We start from the raw sequence: 20091 nt of genomic DNA on the forward strand, positions 1-20091 counted from the left end.
ACCCTCTTCCCATCGAACCCTAACAAGGGATTTCCAGTGGGCTTGAGCCTCTCTGGTTTAATCTCGAGCCTATCAAATGTGTCCCTCGGCATGACATTCGCACTGCTCCCAGGATCGATCAGAACTCTGCGCACCAAGCAGTCCGCCACTGTCAAACTGACTACCAACGGGTCTTTATGGGGCAGTTGAACACGCTGCAGGTCTATCCAGTCGAACTTTATCTGCATCGACGGGCTCTGCTGGTGTAGAGTATTCACACTGCTGACCCTTTTCTTCATCTGCGCCTGCCGCAGGCGCGCCCGGAGTAGCTCATCTGACTCTTCACTAGGCTCGGGTCGACCATGGATAGCATTGATTAAACGAACTGGTTGTGAATTGTGGGAGCTTTGTTTATGACTCCTTTTTATTTGTTCCACCGGTCGATTCTGCTCTATCGTCGAGCCTTGAACATAACTCGCGAACTCCCCTCTAGCTATCAACATCTCCACTTGCCTCCTCAGGTTCCTGCATTCGTTAGTCTGATGACCGAAATCGGAATGGAAAGCACAATGTTTAGTTTGATCCCTCTGTTCGAGGGGTTGCCTAATTGGCAGTGGTGGATGAAAGTTATCTTTGTTCTCCTGATACAGCCTCGCCAGAGTGACCTTCAGCGGAGTAATCAGCTCTTCCTCCCTGGACCTTTTTTCTGCCTTCCAAGAGGTCTGACGTTGCGGCTGAGCCTGCTTCTGCCTGATCTTTGCCTTGGATTTTTCCTCGGTCGACACGAGCGACGCTGTCCGAGCATTAGCTGCCTCCTCTTCTTCTAGGCGCACAAAGCCATCGGCTCTTTCATTGAGTTCATCCATAGTAGTCGGCGTGTTCACTACCAGACTGGTGTGAAACGGAGTTCCACGTGTCATGGCTAACTTGAAGGCTTGAACTGCTGTAGAAGGGTGGCATTCGATCACCATACTCTTAGTGAGATTAAACCTGGTAAGAAAAGCCTGGAGACGTTCATCTTTGTGCTGCCTCATCGTGAATAGGCTCGAGATGTCCTTCGGCGGGCGCTTGTTCCCATAGTACTGGCTTATGAACCGATCGCACAGGTTTCTGAAGCTACCAATGGAGCTCCTAGGCAAGTTTTTGAACCAGCTGAGCGCCGGTCCGGCTAGGCTTGTAGGGAAACATTTGCACATTAAAGAGTCGTTTTCCGTATTCAGGGCCATTTTCAACTGGATACGGTACACATGATCGATCGGATCGGTTGTTCCGTCAAACAGAATAAAGACTGGCATAGCAAACTTCCTTGGATGCGGGGCATTCAAGATCTCGTCGGTGAATGGTGAATCAACCGTCCGAGCTGCGGATCGGAGAGCTTCATTCTCTCTCTGGAGTCCAGCGGTAGCTCTGTGAGTTACGGTTCTGCCCTCCGAACCGCGATGAGTGATAGTAGCCATAGAGGGCCGGTAAGACGGATCGAACGACCGTTCCTCTATGAACTCTCTTTGCCAAGGCGAAGCTACTCGACGGCGATCAACCTCTATCACTTCCTCTCGGTCGAACCTTTCCCGATGCGGATCGAAGGTTATGGCTTCATTCCGTCTAATCTGCTCATGTCGCGGATCAACGTGAGTCGATCCTTCGTGATCCTCAACTCGACGAACATTTGGCGGCAAATTGTCCATCATCCTTTCATCACGGTGGTGAGCTGACTGATTGTTCTCGTCCTGCTCGCCTTGACGCGCGATATTAGATTGAAGACCTCCTTCACCGACCGGAAGTGGATGCGAAACCGCAGGTATTTGCCGATGTTGCATTCCAGCTTTTAATTCTGCATTCTCTTTTTTGAGAGCTTCAATCAAGTTCATCAACTCCTCAAGCTTTGTTTGCTGGACAGCCTCCATCGGATTGGAGCTTTCACCTATCATTATTCCTGAACGGAGTAAAGGCATTAATCTCAAGTTCGCGAGTAGATCCGAGCTTCGTGAGTGGGAATTTTTCAGATCTGGTTTCGAATTCTCCGAATTATGCTCACCGTTTACGAGATCTGAATTGTCTGAACTTTAAATCCGTCAGATCCTGCCATAATCAAACAACTCGTTGTTGCGTAGATCTGAAGCCACTTCTGCCAAAGCTTCAAGAACTGTAATTCCTCCAGAGTAGGTCACAATCGCTCAGATCTGGATCCAAATCCCAAAGATCGAGTCTCGATCAACCGAATTGGTCTGAATCCACTCGATATTCCTCATTGATCAACCAAACTTCCATGCGATTCCCACAGACGGCGCCAATTGAAGATGCAAGAAATTCATACTCTCTTTCTCTCTCTAGAATTCTTACATTTCAACAAAAAGATCCCCCCATTCTTTCCATTCCTTCCCTTATTTATAGATATTTACAAGATATTTACAAATATTGACGGATTGCTGGATCTGGGCCTGTTCCTCCATAAGTCCTGGTCACCTTTGATGGGCTTATTCGCGTTCGGCCCATATGGCAGTGTCTTTTTATGGGCCGACCCAGCTGTACGGACCGGATGTCGTGCTTGCAAGTCAGATCCGGCCCATGTCGTCCTGGGCCTCCTCAATTACACACAAGTTTCTTAGACACAACCAGGAGGGAGCCAGCATAGGCCCCTTTGAAAGGTGCCTCCCTGGACCCATACGGGCCATGCTGCTCTATTAAATGGTTCATATATATATATATATATATATATAATTGCTTAATGCCCTCCCCTTCTAAATTTGTTTTTAAAAAATTGTATTTCCTTTATTCAATGAAATTCTAAATTTTTCCCCTTCGATTTTAAAGGTTTAGTATGCCCTATGAGCCAAGTTTTTGGCTACTTCTCCGAACACAACATTTCTTTTAATATAAAAGTTAGCCTAATGCAAGAGATTTACGCCGTTGTAGAGAAAAAATTAACAAATAAACATTGATAGTATGTAATTAAATAACTTGAAGAATTTTAATTTAATGTTTGAATTAATTTAGTTGTCAATTTTATACTTCCAAACATGAATTGTGAGTTTCTATGCATAAAAGGAAGCTTCATACATCTTTTTATTCATAGGCAGATGATGATTTTGATTATATTAGTGATGAACTTTGAAACTCCTGTTGTACCAGAAATGGAATTGAACAACAGACAAAACAAGAAAAAAATCTAAGCCTTCATGAGAATGAAATGCATCCAAAGACAAAAATTGACGTTTCCCCTAATAATTCGAGAGATTTTTTATTTATTTATTATTTTTTTAATACTTTAGTTGTTAGAAGGTCGAGATAGCATCATCAGTCAAACAATTAATTAGTATGACTTGTTACGTTCAATAACTATTAAAAGTAATTGATTTTAGTGCTGATGATTGAATGAGATGAATGAAAGTGATTGACACAAGAGCTCCTCCAAGTATTCAGTTGGGTGGGACATCTCTCGGACTAATTTGCTACTGATATTTTGAATAAAATAATAATAGTTGCAAATGTCGAGAAATAACATATTTTGATTGGTATAAATTTTTAAATAAAAAAGAAATGAAATGAAGGAATACAAGGGATACAAATTAAGCCCGAGCCGTAAAAAATGAGAAAAATATACGGATAGGGTTACAAAATTTAATGAAATTCTTTTAATACGGACTTTACTTGTATTTAATAACAAACAAAATCAAAATATTTTATGAGTTTTAGTGTATGTTTCTATTATCTTTTAACCTTATTTATTTTTAAATTGTCATTTTGGCTTAATTTGTATCCCTTATATACCTATATATAAATTTGTCTCACAAGACTTGAACTCTGAATGAATGTGCTGCTAGGATAAAGTTTTTGATCTTTATTCATTCTTATTTTATTTATTTATTTTTGTTACAGGATAATGTATTTATACACAACAAAATGCAAGCCTATTCTCAATGAATGTGCTACTAGAATAAAGTCTTTGATCTTTATTCATTTTTATTTTATTTATTTATTTTTGTTATAGGATAATGTACTTATACACAACATAATGCACGCCTGTTTGAGGAATAAATTTTGATTACACCAGACGCACCGTACACCGAACTCATGTGAACCCTACATACACAACACGCTCGAATGTGAACAGTAAACTGAACACTCAAAAATTTATCCTATCTTGGGGCCGACATATTAATCAAAACTACAACACTTTCTTGACTTGTATTGAAAACTCTATTTAATATCGAAATGACACTGATAAAGGAAGCAAAAACATTGATTCCAATGGTGGAGCCGAAACTGCTTTACATTAGATGCAACGAGGTAGGGGCCGGTTTGGGAGGTGACCATTTTTGAAAAGGTGTGAAAGACATATTTGGTGTTTTGGTGGTGTACGCATGCACAACATATCATCAAATCGAGGTACGAGACCATTTGACGCCCGACATAGTAGTAATTGAGAATTATTAGCGCCCACAATTTTCTCCTGTTCCTAGCAAAGAATCTTCATCAAGGAATTGTTTTCTTTTTTAATCATTATACTTATTTTATCTTCTACAATACTTTAACTACATTTTAAGATATTTTATTTTTTCTTCTAGAATACACTTAAAAGTTGAGCATGATTGATATTATATACCCATACTCCAATTTAAGAAGAGTAAGCACCACAATCTTCAAGAAGTTTTTTCTTTTTTAATTATTGTACATATTATATTTGTTTTTAAGAATATTGTAACATATTGTAGTAGATTTTATTTCCTTTTCTATTCGGGGAACTCTTGTATAAACACATACAAAATATTAAATATTATTATTATTTTTTTGATATATCAAAATATTTTGGATACTCAAGATATATTTATTAATTTTGTAAAGATGTTTTTTCTGACTTAACCATATGAATCTTTTATAGGACAGTCTTATATCACTCAAACATGTTATTCAATAAACTTTAAATTTATTATCATAAATATCAAAATGAACATTAATTAAAAAAAAAAAAAACAAAGTTTCGAAACTGCAATTCTATTTGATGAAGAGTAGAGTTTCGAGACTACTGTATTTTTCAAAGTTATGAAGGGCCATAACGCTTCAAAGTTATGAAGGGCCATAATGCAGAGCGCTGGGTGGGAGAAGTATTGGTGCTAAGGCCAAAGGCACAAAGATATTCACTAATTTTTAAAAGAATATATTGAAATATCTTCAATACTCTGATATATATTTACCAATTTTGTAGGGATATCCTCAAATATCTTCAATTCCCACTAATGTACTCCTCCATTATATACACAAGAATACTATTCAATGCAGGGCTCGGGAGGGATCTTGTACTTTTGGATGGTGTAAAGTCAGAGCTACACAAGTTCCCAAACCTTGTATCTTCCGAAAAAAACAAAAAAAAAAAGTTCTCAAGGCTTGCAATTTGTAAGTGGGGATATTTTCTAATTTTCTAATTTCTTTTAACTAGTTAACAGACTTAAAAAACCTTCAGTTTTAAAATTGTGAATATTAAAATAAACATTAATAAAGAAGACACAAACTTCCAAATCTGCTCCTCTGTTGAATGCATTGAGGGTGGGCCTGCGAGGGTACTGTGTGGACTTCTTCAAGATGTGTGAAAGGCAAAGGCATGTCCTCAAAAGTCAAAGACACTGTTTGCAATTACTCAATCCTTTTCAACCTTTTCAACGAATAGCGCTTCTAGGCATTTTCACGTTTTGTGTACGTTTTTATTTCAATTCTTACTATTTATAATTTAATTTTATCACTTCTGCGCTTCTACTCTCTAATTCACTTTTGTTTCTATTCTACTTTAGGTGACTTAAGTAAAAAAATATAATAGGATGCATTGGAAAGAGGAATGAGAGACATACTAAGTAGTAGATTTTATTTCTTTCTTAGGAAATCTTGTATAAATATTGAATAACATTATTTAAAAAAAAAATGGTATTACATTAATTAGTACACTTAACTCATTTTAAAATGAATATTAATTAAAAAAGACAAAAAATATAATTCCGAAGGTTGCAAGCCCGCAACCCTATTTAATGAAGAACAAAGTTTCGAAACTGCAATTCTATTTAATACAGAAATACTCATCTATTGAACGGAGAGGATGGGCTGGGAGGGTTACTGTACTTTAGGGGGGTACGAAGGACAAAGGCACAAAGATATTTACTTATTTTTTAGGGATATATTAAAGATAGCACAGAGATATTTACTAATTTTTAGGGATATATTGAAATATATATCTCCAAATATCTTTGATTCCGCCTTAAACTTTAAAATCTATAATCATAAATATCAAAATAAACATTAATTAAAAAATAAATAAAAAATAGTTCCGGAGCTGCAACTCTATTAATTCTACTTAAGGAAGAGCAAAATTTCGAAACTGCGACAGTAAATAATTGAATCATAATATATTAATTCATATTTCAACACTAATTTCTTTTTAACACCTACTAATTCAGGTAGTTGATTAACCGACCTCAAAACGTTCAGTTTTAAAAATCGTAAATATTAAAATAAACATTTGTAAAGAAGCCACAAACATGATCATCAAGTTCCAAATATGCTCCCCTGTTGAATGCAAGGAGGGCCTGGGAGGAGGGATACGGTGGACCTTTTCAAGATGCGTGAAAGGCAAGAGACAGATACTCAAGACATTGTTTGTATGCAAGCAGTGTGAGAGAAATAGGTAGGGCCCATGGGGGAGGAGAGAGTGAGAGATATAGCCTAGGTAGGGCCCACGGGAGGAGGGGTACAGTGGCCCTTATGAAAAAGTGTGAGAAGGGCAGGGGCACAAGTCGCCAATAAAATTTGCAGCTTGTAAGCACAGAGAGATATATATAAATTGGATCTTGCTCTGCGAAGAGAATCCACAAAATTCACAACAAGACAAGACAATTAATTAGATATAGGCCGGCCACCTCTAGTCCTACCCAATCCTTGCTCATTTTCACAAAAATATATGATCCCAAGACAATAATTACCATATATTTCACCACCTTCCTTAATATTTCATTTCTGATCAATCTTCTTCACATCCTTTTTCTATATATACACACATATGTTGGATGTGTATATGCATATAGCGGTTGTAGGACTTTGAAAGAGATTGAGAGGGATATATCCATCTGTGAGAGTCTTTGTTTTTTTTGATCTAAACTGAGTTTGGTGTACCTGTCAAGGTTTCAAAAAAATGGAGTTGGGGTTCATTTGGGCGGTGTTAGTGGGCGTTTTTGGAGGTGTTTTGGGTGTGTGGTGGCTGCTTAGGAGTGTCAACTGGTGGTTGTATGAAACAAAGTTGGGTGATAAGCGCTTCTCTCTGCCTCCGGGTAATTTGGGGTGGCCTTACCTTGGCAACATGTGGTCTTTCCTCGGAGCCTTCAAGTCCAGCGATCCTGATTCTTTTATCTCCAGCTATGTTTCCAGGTTCTCTATTTCTCTCTCTCTCCTTTCATATTATATTTGATAACCCAGGTACCACTGGGCGCATTTTGGTATTTTTGTGCCTGAATTGAGCATTTTCATGTGATGTGAATTCCTACTCTAAGCCAAAAACAAAAAACAAAAAACAAAAAACCCTCCTACTCTGAGCTATTATATATATATGTGATGATTCACCCTCAATCCAACAATTGGGAAAATATGCATCACAGAGTATTGGGAAAATATGCCTAACAAGAAACTTTTTTTTTTTTTTTCCTTTCAGGAAAGCCATCACAAAAGAAAATATTCCATGTATAAAAGTTCAAAAAAATGATGGTAATAAAAAAGTGTAACTCTCATAAAGCAAAAATGTTGATAAGGACTTTTTGGTAACTTAATATATTAAAAATTACTACCAGGAGTACAATTATGTGGCTTGTCATATTTTAAAGTAATAAAATAAGATATAACTTGTTGATTAGTTTTTGTTATCGGATGACAACTATTGAGTTTAAGAGTCTAAAAAAAATAGACTCTATTCTTATCAAATGGTCTATTCTAATGGTCTATTCTTACAGTAACAGAGTTCTTTTTCCACCTTTGTCAATTATAAGGTTGTTTTTTTCCACCTTCGTCAATTATTTTTTAGGTGATTCAAGATATTAAAGAAGTTGAAGAGTCTAAAAAAAAGACTATATTCTTATGAAATAGTCTATTCTAATGGTCTATTCTTATAGTAACGGAGTTCTTTTCTAACCTTTATCAATTATAAGGGTTTTTAGGTGATTCAAGATATTAAAGAAGTATTTTTGTATTAGTCCTGTTCTAAATCACTGGGAATTATGTTCTCTTGAATTACTAAAACTTACTTTAGCGAGAATTAACGATACTCGGTCTCTGTATTAACGATACTCTGCTCTGATTTACTTTTACATCAACAGATAATCTGATCTGAATTATAGTTACACTGATTTGCTTTATTTATTTTGAAGTAATTAAGATTGGAACAATTATCCCAAACTATTTTTCCAACCCCTCTCGTAATTTTTCTCATAATTTTTCTATTGCCTACTAATACTAAATTTAAATATAATAGATCAAATATATTAAAATTTATATTAAAAAACAAGACTTTTAGAACATTTTTTTACATATTTGAGTTCATTATTTTATACTTTGTCGCTTCGTTGTACACTTGTACACCTCCATTGAGAATTTATAATCAATCTGAACCATCTTAATTTTTTTAGAATTTTTTTTTTAAATGTACAATCTTTAATTTTATTTTCTCTAGTTTTCTAGACATATTAGTATACACATTTTTCACATGTCATTTTCTAACAAAAATAAGAATATTTTAAAAAATCTTTAGGTAATATCTTAAGATTTTTACTAAAGAATACTTTAGAAATTCATCACATTTCATTTATATAAATATAAATATATATATATATATATATATTACTGCAACATTTCATATATTTTTCCATTGTGATCACGGAACAAAAATAATAGTGAAAGTAATTTCAGTTTAACAATAGATGTACTAACATGTTTCCTTTGTTATTTCAATTTTTTTTTCATTCTACTCTATTTAAATCATACTTGTTAGATTAAATTGGTTACATAGTGAAATTTATCCACAATTATTTATCATTGTTGCTTATTTCAAATGTAATTGAATTTGATGAGGACATCGTTTAAGTCTGGATTTTACAGGGCTTTTGCCCTGTTATTCATAATCACGTCAGATACATTATTAACTGATTCTAAGTTATTCCCTCTTCTGTTAAGGACAAAAATTTAATAAGTTAGTAATCTTAACATATGATATTACCCTAATCAAACATATAACCTTAACATATTATGTTATCCTAAATTACAGAAGAATTTTTTTTTTCACAATTTTCTACTACTATTATACCAGACCAAACAATGATCCATCTTTTTAAAAATAACTATATAAATAAAACTGATTATATATTTATTGGTAAATTATTGTACTATGATTATATTGTGTCGGAGAAATTAGTCAATTACATTCTTGTTTAAATGAATTATGCAGATTTGGACGCACAGGAATTTATAAGGCCTTCATGTTTGGTAGTCCAAGTATTATTGTCACTACACCTGAAGTATGCAAGAAAATCTTAACTGATGATGAAAACTTCAAGCCTGGTTGGCCTAGTGCGACCATGAAACTTATTGGAAGAAAATCATTTATTGGTATTACAGATGAAGAGCACAAACGATTAAGGCGGTTAACTGCAGCACCGGTTAATGGTCACGAGGCATTGTCGTTGTACTTGCAATATATAGAAGATATTGTAAAAGCTGCCTTAGAAAAATGGTCAACAATGGGAGAACTAGAGTTCTTAACTGAACTTCGAAAGCTCACATTTAGGATAATTATGTACGTTTTCCTAAGTTCCGAGAGTGAGAATGTAATGGAGACTTTGGAGAGAGAATACACTGCACTTAACTATGGAGTTAGAGCCATGGCAATCAATATCCCAGGATTTGCTTATCATAAAGCACTTAAGGTAAGATTTTTTTTTTTTTTACTTTTCATTCATCTTTATTTTTGAAATCATATTTTTAAGAATTTTTTGCTTAAATCATTGATTCTTTAGAGGAAATGTTCTACAAAGTATACGGACTAAAACATATTAGCAAATCTAATACATTTGAAACAAATTTGTTTTTGTTGACAAAAATAGAATTGGTACAAAGAGAAATACTATTTTAAGTTCAGTTGTTAAATGACCTCACCCTCTTGGATTTTGCATCTAACAAATTTTCAGACTTTCATGTCTCATTGAAGACGCCTATAACTAAAACATTTTGAGAAACATGAATAAAAGTATTTTGATTAGTCTTAAATTTTTTTATTCAATTATTGTTTTGGGTATTGCAATTTACATTTGTTTTCTATATTTTAGGCACGAAAGAAGCTTGTTGCTGTTTTTCAATCTATAGTGGATGAGAGAAGGGAGCGACGGAGGAGCCATCTACCAACATCGAGGAAAGACATGATGGATGCTCTGATGGAAGTTGAAGATGAGAAAGGTAGAAGATTGAATGACGAGGAAATAATCGATGTTCTACTAATGTATCTAAATGCTGGTCATGAATCTTCTGGTCACATCACAATGTGGGCTACCCTTTTTCTTCAAGGGAATCCTGAGTTATTCCAAAGAGCTAAGGTAAATCTAGCTAATGGTCCATTGTGCATCCACTATATGAACTTATACAAGCATTGAATTTGAAAAATGATCTATCAACTTGATGAAGTAATTTTGACCTAATTAAGTGCAACATTCACAATACAACTAAATTAGATTGAATGATTTTTAGTAATTTCTTTTTGTCAGCATGTTGTTATCTAAATATATTATATTGTATGTATGGTGGATAGTGGAGTAGTGTATTCTTTCATATGTAAAACAATAAATATGATTATAAATTTCTATATAAACGTTCAACTCAACATACTTTCTACTTCGAATCTATTTAAGGCAAGATGATGACATAGAATTGGTACGTTAAATATATATATTTACTGTGATTTTTTTATTTTTAAATTTTAAATTTCCTGTGATTTGTTTATTTTAAAATTTTAAAATTCAAATCCTTAAGTAGTTTTGACACATTTTAGGAAGAACAAGTGGCAATTGTGCATAATAGACCACCAACACAGGAGAGGTTGATGCTCAGGGAAGTTCGACAAATGGAGTATCTCTCCAAGGTATGTGATCTTCTAGAATTTTAGATGAGTTCAGTTTCTACTAATTAAATTTACATCCAACATGTATTAATTATTTTCAATTTTTTTTTTTCTTCAATGAAATCTTGAAGGTAATTGATGAAACGCTTCGTTTGATAACATTTTCATCTATGACATTTCGTGAGGCAAAAACAGATATCAACATATCCGGTAAGTTTATGTTTCTTTCTCTGAAAATTTAGATGATATTCAATGTTTGTTCATTTAAATGATATTATTGAGAAACAAAGTAAGTTTCCACAAAAGGCTTTAATCTGAACCTCATATTGTATAATGTGTAGAAGTATGATCTGTTAGCAAACACATATATCAACATAATATAATCTCTTACCAAATAATATACATTACATATATAATATATATATGAATATGATGATTTTCTAGAGTATTTCTTAATGAAAAATATTTGAGATATTATTTAAAGATTTGTAAACATATGATAATTTGGGCATCTAGAAAGAAAATTTAAGAAGGTTCAAATACTCAATGGAGATGTAGAACTAAATAAAAAAATTTAGAGTACTCAACTCAATTTCTAGTTTTACATTGGAAATATCTTCCTTTTTATACAAATCTTAATACTTTTTCTAACTAAATATCTGAATCATCCTACTTAATTTTCGTGAAAACATATCGAAGACTAGAAAAATATTAGGGATTATTGAGAAATGAGGGAGGGAATAAGGTGGATGAAACTGCATTTATATTTATTTGAGCATATCATTTTAATTTACTTATAAAAAAATTTACAAATATAAATGGTTTTTGTGTTATAGGTTATACTATTCCCAAGGGATGGAAAGTTTTAGTGTGGTTCAGAAGTGTTCACTTGGATCCTGAATCTTATCATGAGCCAAAGGAATTCAATCCTTCACGATGGCAAGTATGTTCAGAGTACCACTACTCTTTTCCTCCAATGCATTAGGTGTAATAGAGTTAACATATTTCATTTATGTATTATGTTTTATAAGATGCTTTGTGCTGCAGGGTTTCACACCCAGATCAGGAAGTTATCTTCCGTTTGGAGCAGGAAGCAGGATGTGCCCGGGAAATGATCTCGCGAAGCTAGAAATAGCTGTTTTTCTCCACTACTTTCTGCTTGATTATGAGTGAGTTATATTGCTTACCTAAAGTGATTTAAGCCATACTTGGTTACAGAGAAAGTGGAGGGAAACTTAACTATAACTATTTTACCGTGCAATTTTTTGTTTGTTTTTTTTCAATTTGCAGACTTGTTCGGGTTAATCGAAAATGTGAATTAATGTACTTGCCACATTCAAGGCCTAAAGACAATTGCTTGGCAAGAATCAGAAGGATCTCGCAAGGATGAGTGGCGGCTCATATTTTTGATTCGTCATAAGATTTACGTATTGTCTCATTAGGAACAGGTTTGTCGTATGATGTTAGGTTCTTGTTTTGTTAGAATTCGTTTGCTGCATTAGGAAGAGGTTTGGTGTATGATTTTAGGTTCCATTTTGTTGCAAGGAAACCTATATCAGGAAAAGAAGTTCTATCCATGTTGTTAGCTAGAAAACATATTTAACACCTTCAGTGTTATGTTTTTTTTATTTTTTTTTATTTTTTTTTATTTTATTTTATTTTATGGTATTGGCTCTATGGTTGTATGAAGATGGTTTGTTATCTTCATTTTTAAATCTGTATATGCTGCATTCTTGCTTCAAAGTTAGTAATTGCGGACTTAAAAGTAAATATTGTTAGCTTCATTTTGAAATCTGTATTTGTTGCATTAGTAAGTAATTAATGCAATATATACAGGTAAGTAATTTTGGACTTATAGACCCCCACAGATCCAAGGGGTTGAAGTTTGTGGTCACACACTACAAACCCATTTTTCATTGCTATATTTCCTTGAATTGAAAGGTGAATTTCACCAACTTCAATTCGGTCTATTTATCAAACTATTTTACAAGTATCTCAAATTTTACCAAATTTTACATTTCACTTTTGCTAAATAACTAAGAATATTCAATTTCTATATAATACTTTTTTCCAACCGCACCGAAGTTTTTCAAGTTGAATTATCATAAGAAGGATTGCCAATTATTACCATTTTAGTGCATGCGTCAGATTAAAGTTGAAAACATGGTGAGAAATGAAGGTTATTATTATTTGCACAGAGCAGTTCTCTCAATTTGCTCAAGCATAGGCGTATTTTACAATTTAAATTCACTTTTGGCTTTTTATCCCATGAAGCATCACCTAAACTTCATGGATAAAGAGTACTCCATTTTAATGGCAATCTTCAAAGCAATACACTCAGTCACTCAAGTATCATGCAACACCAAGCGTTTGAATTAGCAAATTACCATTTCCACTTACCAAGAAATAAATAAATAAAATGAAAACAAACAATTTTGTAATTTGAAGCCCGCGGATCTTACTCGGTGCACGTGGCTTGTGAGGATGTTGCTTGTGTCCTGGTTCCTGAAATTAGGGCTGCAACTTAGGCGGGTCGGGAGGGTTTGAGGTATAACTAAAGCCCAACCCACCATATGATATAATAAACTCAAGCCCAACTATAACCCTATCCTCAACCCAAGCCCAATTCATCTTTCTACTTTTAAATTCGGGTTTAGATTTCGTGTTAAAATTTCAGGTTAATTCGGGTTACTCATATGGCTAATTTTACACCGAAAATTTTATATGATCTTGAATTAGTTTTAGATTAAATTACTCTTAAAGAAGAAAAAGTTCAAAGACTTTTCGTAGATTTTTAATAAATTACAAATAAATTCTTAGAAAATTAAATCTCATAAATGTTAACATGTTAATATAGAATAAGTTGAAAAGAAAAAAAGTAATTATAATTTAAATATTATATATAATGTATTTTAATATAAAAATATATATGAAAATAATATTATAATTCTTTTTGGGTTGGCTCAGGTTGCTAGTATTTTAACCTAAGCCCAACCTTAATTTAATTTGGATTGATATTTTTTTAACTCAAGACCAACCCAAACCATAATTGTAAAAATAATTATTCTGAAAAATTAGGCTCAGCTCGAATTTCTAACTCAAGTTGCACCCCAATCTGAAATGAGTCTTGGGTATATGGGTCACGTGGGAAAGAAAAAAAAAAAAAAAAATCCAGGTGGACGATGACATGTCATTTGACTACCCAATCCACTAGATGAGATTGCAAGCTCAAGTGAGACTCCTCTCATTTTAACATTTTTCACTTTTATATTCATTTTCCTATGGCATAGAGTTCCTCACATGTGGCGTCCTTAGATTGCACAATATACAAGTGTCTTATCTGTAATCAACCATATAGGATCACCAACCCCATCAGTTCAATATATATATGTGGTCAAGTTGCCCAAGATTTGTTGCACAAGAACAACCAATGGCGGCAACGGCTAGTTTTGCTAGAGAGTTGGGTGCTGCCGTTAGGAAAATGGCGGGAAACAAAGGGACAACCTGGTACACTCCTCACATGGCGGCTGCGTCTCGTGCCATTGCGGAACGAATTCCATTGGTTGATCTTGTCCTTGAAGTCAGAGATGCAAGGGTAACCAAAAGTCTAACTCCTTTTTCCTTCCTAAAATCCCATTCTTTTTGGTTGACATATCATGGTTGTGGCGAAACAAGTGTTTGATGAAATGCCTAAATGACAGTCTTATACCTTGTTTGTGTAAATTTTCTATTTTGTCATCTGAGTTTTGGTTAAAGTACGAGCAATCAATTCATGGATGTTTGTGCAAATGTGAAGAACTCTCCTCTCTAAGTTGGTAGATTCTATATAAGTGTTTGCATATATACATTTATGTATGTAATATCATATAGATTGTTAAATGAATTTCAAAGATACCCAACATGTTAAATAACGTTCTGTAAAATTTTAATTAATTAATTGCAGATTCCTTTGTCATCAGAATGTGAGCAGCTGAGAAATTTTCCATCTTCTTCAAGGCGAATCATAGCCCTGAACAAGATGGATCTCGCAAATCGTTCACAAATGAAGGTAGTTGTTGTCCCTCAAATTTCCTGTTGTTTCAGTTGGTAGAGCCATGTATAGTTTTGGCATAATATATTCACATCAAGTATATGAAATTTCATATATGTTTATGACTTGGTGCAACTGCTATTTCAGCATTTTGTCCTGTAATACTTATTTGCGATAATATTCTGAAAAGATATATTGAAATGGATAAGAGTAATTATTTTTTATTTATGTAATATTTTGCTTTCTGTTTTCTGTATATAATTCCATCATTTATCATTGACTTATAGGATTGGATGACATATTTTGAGCAGCATGACTGCATATCTTATGGAGTCAATTCCCATAATAAGGACAATATCAAGGAGGTAATGATGTTAGTCCTTCGAAATGCATTCAAGTGAACGTAGAATTTATTAAATGTGTTTCTTGTGGAGTCTCATTTGAGCCCTTTCTGTTTTTCATGCATTCTGAAATGAGTCTCTTTTGTTGCATGCGTATGATCAGTTTCTTAAATATATCTGATCATATTGTTCCAGACTCTCTGAGATCTATAATTCTTGTTTGGATGGTTTATTTGTATGTGTGTGTAGGTAATGATCCTATTTTAAAGTGGGATCTGTGCATTCAATTGATATGGAAAACACGATTCTGTAATCCCACTTCCATGGATTATCCAAGCTGTCCCCATATAATTTTTGCCATGTTTCTTATTTGTGTTTGAATTAAAGTGGGCATGCTCATATGATATATGTGTATGCCTAACTTACCTGAACTTCACATCCATCACTTTAGAAGGGTCTATCACTAGTTTTACTTGTACATGGCAGAAGACTCATTCTTTCAGAACTATTTCCATGGCCATGTTTTAGTTTATTAAATTTTTTGAACCACTTGACCTAGTTCACATCCTACAGTTACTGAACTTTCTACAAGCAAGACTGAGAGAATTGAAAAGGACTGATCATTCCAACTATACTGCAACAATAATGCTACTTGGGATTCCTAATGTTGGTAAGTCAGCACTTGCCAACTCCTTGCATCAAGTTGGGCGGATCAGCGCTGCAGGTACTAAAGCTTTCTCAATCCCATTAGCTATATATATCTATATTTAAAGTCAAAGCATTTATTTGTGACATTTTTGAGACGTTTATTGACTTTTAAGAAAAAGGAAGGTTGAAACATGCAACAGTGAGTCCACAGCCAGGGGAGACAAAAGATATTAGCAGCTTTAAGGTGTGTATCCTTCTTTAATCATCTTACTTCGCTTGAAGTTCTTTTCTTTAGCATGTGCACACCCTTTTGAAGCCATTACTAGTTTTATTACATCACCACCAATATTTTCTATATTCTGAGATGGGCTGAATTAGAATTTGGGTATTCATGATCCACTTTTTAATCCTTATGACACTTAATTTGGCTGCCAAGAAACTAAGGAAAGGAATAAAAAAATTAGATGGTGCTACTTCCTGTCATGGGATTGGTTGCCAGCAGATTCCACGGTTTTTGTCGTTTCATCTGGATTCTTGTCCATGAAATGGACATGAGGAGTAATGTTTGTTATAATTAATGCAGCATTTTATCGTTTGTTTCATTGACCTTATCTGTATGTTTGCTTTATGCTTGTCTATGTTATTATAGAAAGTTAATTTTCTTTTCCAGATTGCTAGCCATCCTAATATTTACGTCTTGGATACTCCTGGTATTTTACCTGCTGAGATTCTAGATGTGGAGGTCTGCTCCAAACTAGCTTTGACAGGTATGATCATATCAAATGCTCTAATGCATTCACAGTTAGGTACGAGTCTTTGACCATTGCTGCTTCAAATTAGTTAGGGTTACTCAGCCAATCAAACTCGTTTTTTCTCATACTGTATTCTGTTTAAGATGGAAGAAATTTTTTTGCAACCTAGACTTTACAGCAATTTCTGCTAAAATTTCCTTGTATATGCAGGAGCTATTAGTGATTGTTTCATTGGACAAACTGAACTTGCTCGATATTTTTTGGCTGTCCTCAACACAAGCAATGAGTACAGGAAATGGGCAAAGTTGTCTAAAACGGAGATTGACATATCATCATTTGATCACAAAACAGAGTGTTCTGGTAGCTCTGAGTTGGAGAAGAGACAAAAGAAGCAATATGCCACAGATCACACACAGGTATCAGAACTTAAGTCTTCAAATAAATCAAAATTAAGTTCACCTTATTGATTTGCTGCATTTAAGGATGATTTTATTCTTTAGTCTCTGTTTGCTACTAGATGACCCCAAATAACTGATAAAAAGGCTTTGTTGAGTTGAGCAAATTATTTCTGTGTAAGAGAAATACAATAGAACATTGCCTTCAAGCAGCAACAACCATATTTGGCCCAATATACTTCTCTCACATTAGATAAAACACAGCAACAACCATATTTGACGCAATATACTTCTCTCACATTAGACAAAACTCATAGACCTTTTGAATTGATGCATAAACTGAAAATCCTTTTCTTGAAATATATATTAAAAAGAGAAAAGAAATATAAATGAATGTAACAAACCGAGAAGTTAGTAGAGTTTGATGTCAAAGTTCCCTTTCCCACCTTCCTTATTAGCATAATGGTGAATGCTGATCAGAGTTCATTGCTTAATAGTTGACAAATGGTAACCACTATCTGGAATCAACTCTAGAATAATACTTTCCCATTTTCCAAGTTGTGTTTTTGGTGCGTTGGGATGGAACGGGATTGTACAAGGTCATATGTCAGAATCTTACCTACCAAAGAAAAGAAATATGAGAATAATAGAAAAAATAAGTTGCTAGCGGCAAACTTGCCAAAGAATTACTTGTAACTCACCGAGTAAAACTGAGTCTTTAGCTCCTAGATCTTTTTCCCTTCATCTGTAATTGATACATATAATGGTTCATACAGGATTTTGTGGTGAATGAAGTTCGTCGAACTCTCTTTGAGGTAATTTCGTCTTTTGACGGCAATCAGGAAGATGAGAAGAATTCAGTACAGCTCATCGAAGCACAGTTTGCAGCAGTGCAGAAAGCTTTTCATGTGCCTTTGGAATCAGTTGATGATACTTGTAATAAAGTTGCTTCTAAGTTACTTAATCTGTATCGTACTGGAAGGCTTGGTCATTATACTCTGGACCGTGTTCTATGGAACTCACTGTGATTCATTTCTTTATTTAGCTTTTGAGAAACACCATACTTCTTTTACATTATTCCAAAAATTGCATTGTCATTCCATATTTTCATTTAGCAATGTCATGGTTATGATTTGAAGAATAATTAAATGAGTTCAGACAACATGGTTCTGAGGCTACCAAAAGCCAGGATTAGGGATGGCAATTTGACCCGCCCCCACGGTTATCCGCTCCGCCTCGTCCCGTTTTTGGTAGTTTTGGGGGACCATTTAGCTTATTTGGACGGAGATGGTTTGATGTAATAAAAACCCGTGTGGATTTGGTGTGGGGGTGGGGGGAGGTACCTCCTTCCCGTTTAGATAGACAAATTACTTAAGTATCCTTATTTCATTAGTATATATATTTCTCACTGAAGAACTGAAGATGACGAGGAAAAAAAAAAAAAAAGAGCAAATCTATTTCAACAATAAATAAATTATGGTCTTAAATGGGGCGGGGCGGGTATCCACGGGGGTAAAAATGTTAAACGGTTGCGGAGTAGGGTGGAAAGCCCCCCGTTTTTGTAGTTTTGAATGGGGGCGGGATTTTTAAACGGTTGCGGGGGCGGGGGAGGGTACACCCGCCCAAACCCGCCCCCGTTGCCATCCCTAGTCAGGATCAACCTTAAACCAAAGGCACATTTTAGAACTTCCATGAAGTGGAGAAAAACTTCTTTGCGCCTATTACACGTATCCAATCGTTATACACTTGGACGGTCTGAATGCACGTTGCAACGGGCACATGGTAATGCACTCCAATTTTATTTTTTGGTAAACCATCAATACTACTTTAAAACAAGGGAAATTTACATATAAGTGGTAGCAGCAAAGGTATATTACCCATACATGAACATAGTTTGCTTATTTACCATCGCATGAACTAAAAGTCAAAGCATTTTATTTGAACCCTTTAGTATTAAAAATTATTTACTTTATGCACAATTTACCCAAAGAACAACTTGTTCAAGTCTTAGAATTTTGTCAAACAGCACTTGGGAACTACTACATAGCACTAGAATTAGGAGACACAACGTGTAGTCTACAAAGAAGAATCGAAGAACTTAGATCCAGAATTATATTAATACAAAATATTTTAGAAGCTAGACGGCAACGATTTTAGAAGTAATACAATAAAGTATTCCCAGAAAATCCTCTAAAGAGTTATCTGAATTTTCAGAAAAAATAAAAGGAAATAAAGTTGTCAACCAATAATCAGTCCTCTCCTGCACCAACCAAGCGTATAAATTTACTACAACCTCAACCTCATAAGCGAATACTACAATGGCCATTATCCTTAGAAAAGCAAAGAAATAATGAGAGTAGAAGATTTATACGATAATGAACTTGATGCTAAAAAATATATAGAAAAAAGAATGAAAAAGATAAAAATAAAGTCAATCTTTATTCAAATAATTTACTAGACTTTCAGAGCATTATATATAATCATTTTAGCCAAAGAAGAATAAATGCAGTTAAGAATCAAGTTATTCTAGACCTTATAACACCCGAAGCATGTCGAGAATTACATGATAATAATTTAGAACTTATGCATTTAGGTGTCATAATGATAGGATTAGTAGGATTAACCAGAGCAGAAAACTAGAGCACTTGCTTATATTTACGATGATCGATGGAATAACCATCAACAAGCACAAATAGCCAGCGCCGAAATAGATCTAGCAGACAATGCAGCAATAGTAGGATGTATCCCCAATTATACGATGACTACTAGAGAATTCAGTAAACATATTAAGATAGTTATATCCATAAAAGGATACAAT

General features: G+C 34.4%; 2 protein-coding genes across 3 annotated transcripts; both read left to right on the forward strand.

Annotated features, from left to right (window-relative positions):
• The first annotated feature begins 6766 nt into the window (after positions 1-6766).
• LOC132299234 (ent-kaurenoic acid oxidase 2-like) lies at positions 6767-12966 on the forward strand. The gene is made up of 8 exons (XM_059795732.1): positions 6767-7383; positions 9446-9923; positions 10323-10586; positions 11039-11128; positions 11239-11317; positions 11944-12050; positions 12155-12276; positions 12398-12966. The coding sequence occupies exons 1-8, from the start codon at positions 7151-7153 to the stop codon at positions 12495-12497; spliced, it is 1473 nt and encodes a 490-aa protein (XP_059651715.1). The 5' UTR covers positions 6767-7150; the 3' UTR covers positions 12498-12966.
• A 1421-nt stretch (positions 12967-14387) lies between these two features.
• On the forward strand, positions 14388-18377 carry LOC132299235 (DAR GTPase 2, mitochondrial). Of its 2 annotated transcripts, XM_059795733.1 has the most exons (8): positions 14392-14702; positions 15051-15155; positions 15425-15502; positions 16052-16202; positions 16300-16370; positions 16797-16893; positions 17089-17294; positions 18050-18377. In XM_059795733.1, the coding sequence occupies exons 1-8, from the start codon at positions 14496-14498 to the stop codon at positions 18299-18301; spliced, it is 1167 nt and encodes a 388-aa protein (XP_059651716.1). In that variant the 5' UTR covers positions 14392-14495; the 3' UTR covers positions 18302-18377. The 2 variants fall into 2 exon arrangements, with proteins under 2 accessions (XP_059651717.1, XP_059651716.1); XM_059795734.1 differs by lacking the exon at positions 15425-15502 and having other exon boundaries at positions 14388-14702.
• The last annotated feature ends 1714 nt before the right edge of the window (positions 18378-20091 follow it).

The sequence above is a fragment of the Cornus florida genome, unplaced genomic scaffold (genome assembly GCF_030987335.1).
Source record: "Cornus florida cultivar Cherokee Brave unplaced genomic scaffold, ASM3098733v1 CherokeeBrave_3.0.0_Hap2_Chr03, whole genome shotgun sequence".
NCBI classification, from domain to species: Eukaryota; Viridiplantae; Streptophyta; class Magnoliopsida; order Cornales; family Cornaceae; genus Cornus; species Cornus florida.

Coding starts and splice junctions, on each gene's coding strand:
- LOC132299235 (XM_059795733.1), top strand. CDS start 14,496: ATGTGGTCAAGTTGCCCAAGATTTGTTGCACAAGAACAACCAATGGCG. Junction 15,503..16,051: donor ATAAGGACAATATCAAGGAG/GTAATGATGTTA, acceptor CACATCCTACAG/TTACTGAACTTTCTACAAGC. Junction 17,295..18,049: donor ATGCCACAGATCACACACAG/GTATCAGAACTT, acceptor TGGTTCATACAG/GATTTTGTGGTGAATGAAGT.
- LOC132299234 (XM_059795732.1), top strand. CDS start 7,151: ATGGAGTTGGGGTTCATTTGGGCGGTGTTAGTGGGCGTTTTTGGAGGT. Junction 9,924..10,322: donor CTTATCATAAAGCACTTAAG/GTAAGATTTTTT, acceptor TCTATATTTTAG/GCACGAAAGAAGCTTGTTGC. Junction 11,129..11,238: donor AAATGGAGTATCTCTCCAAG/GTATGTGATCTT, acceptor GAAATCTTGAAG/GTAATTGATGAAACGCTTCG.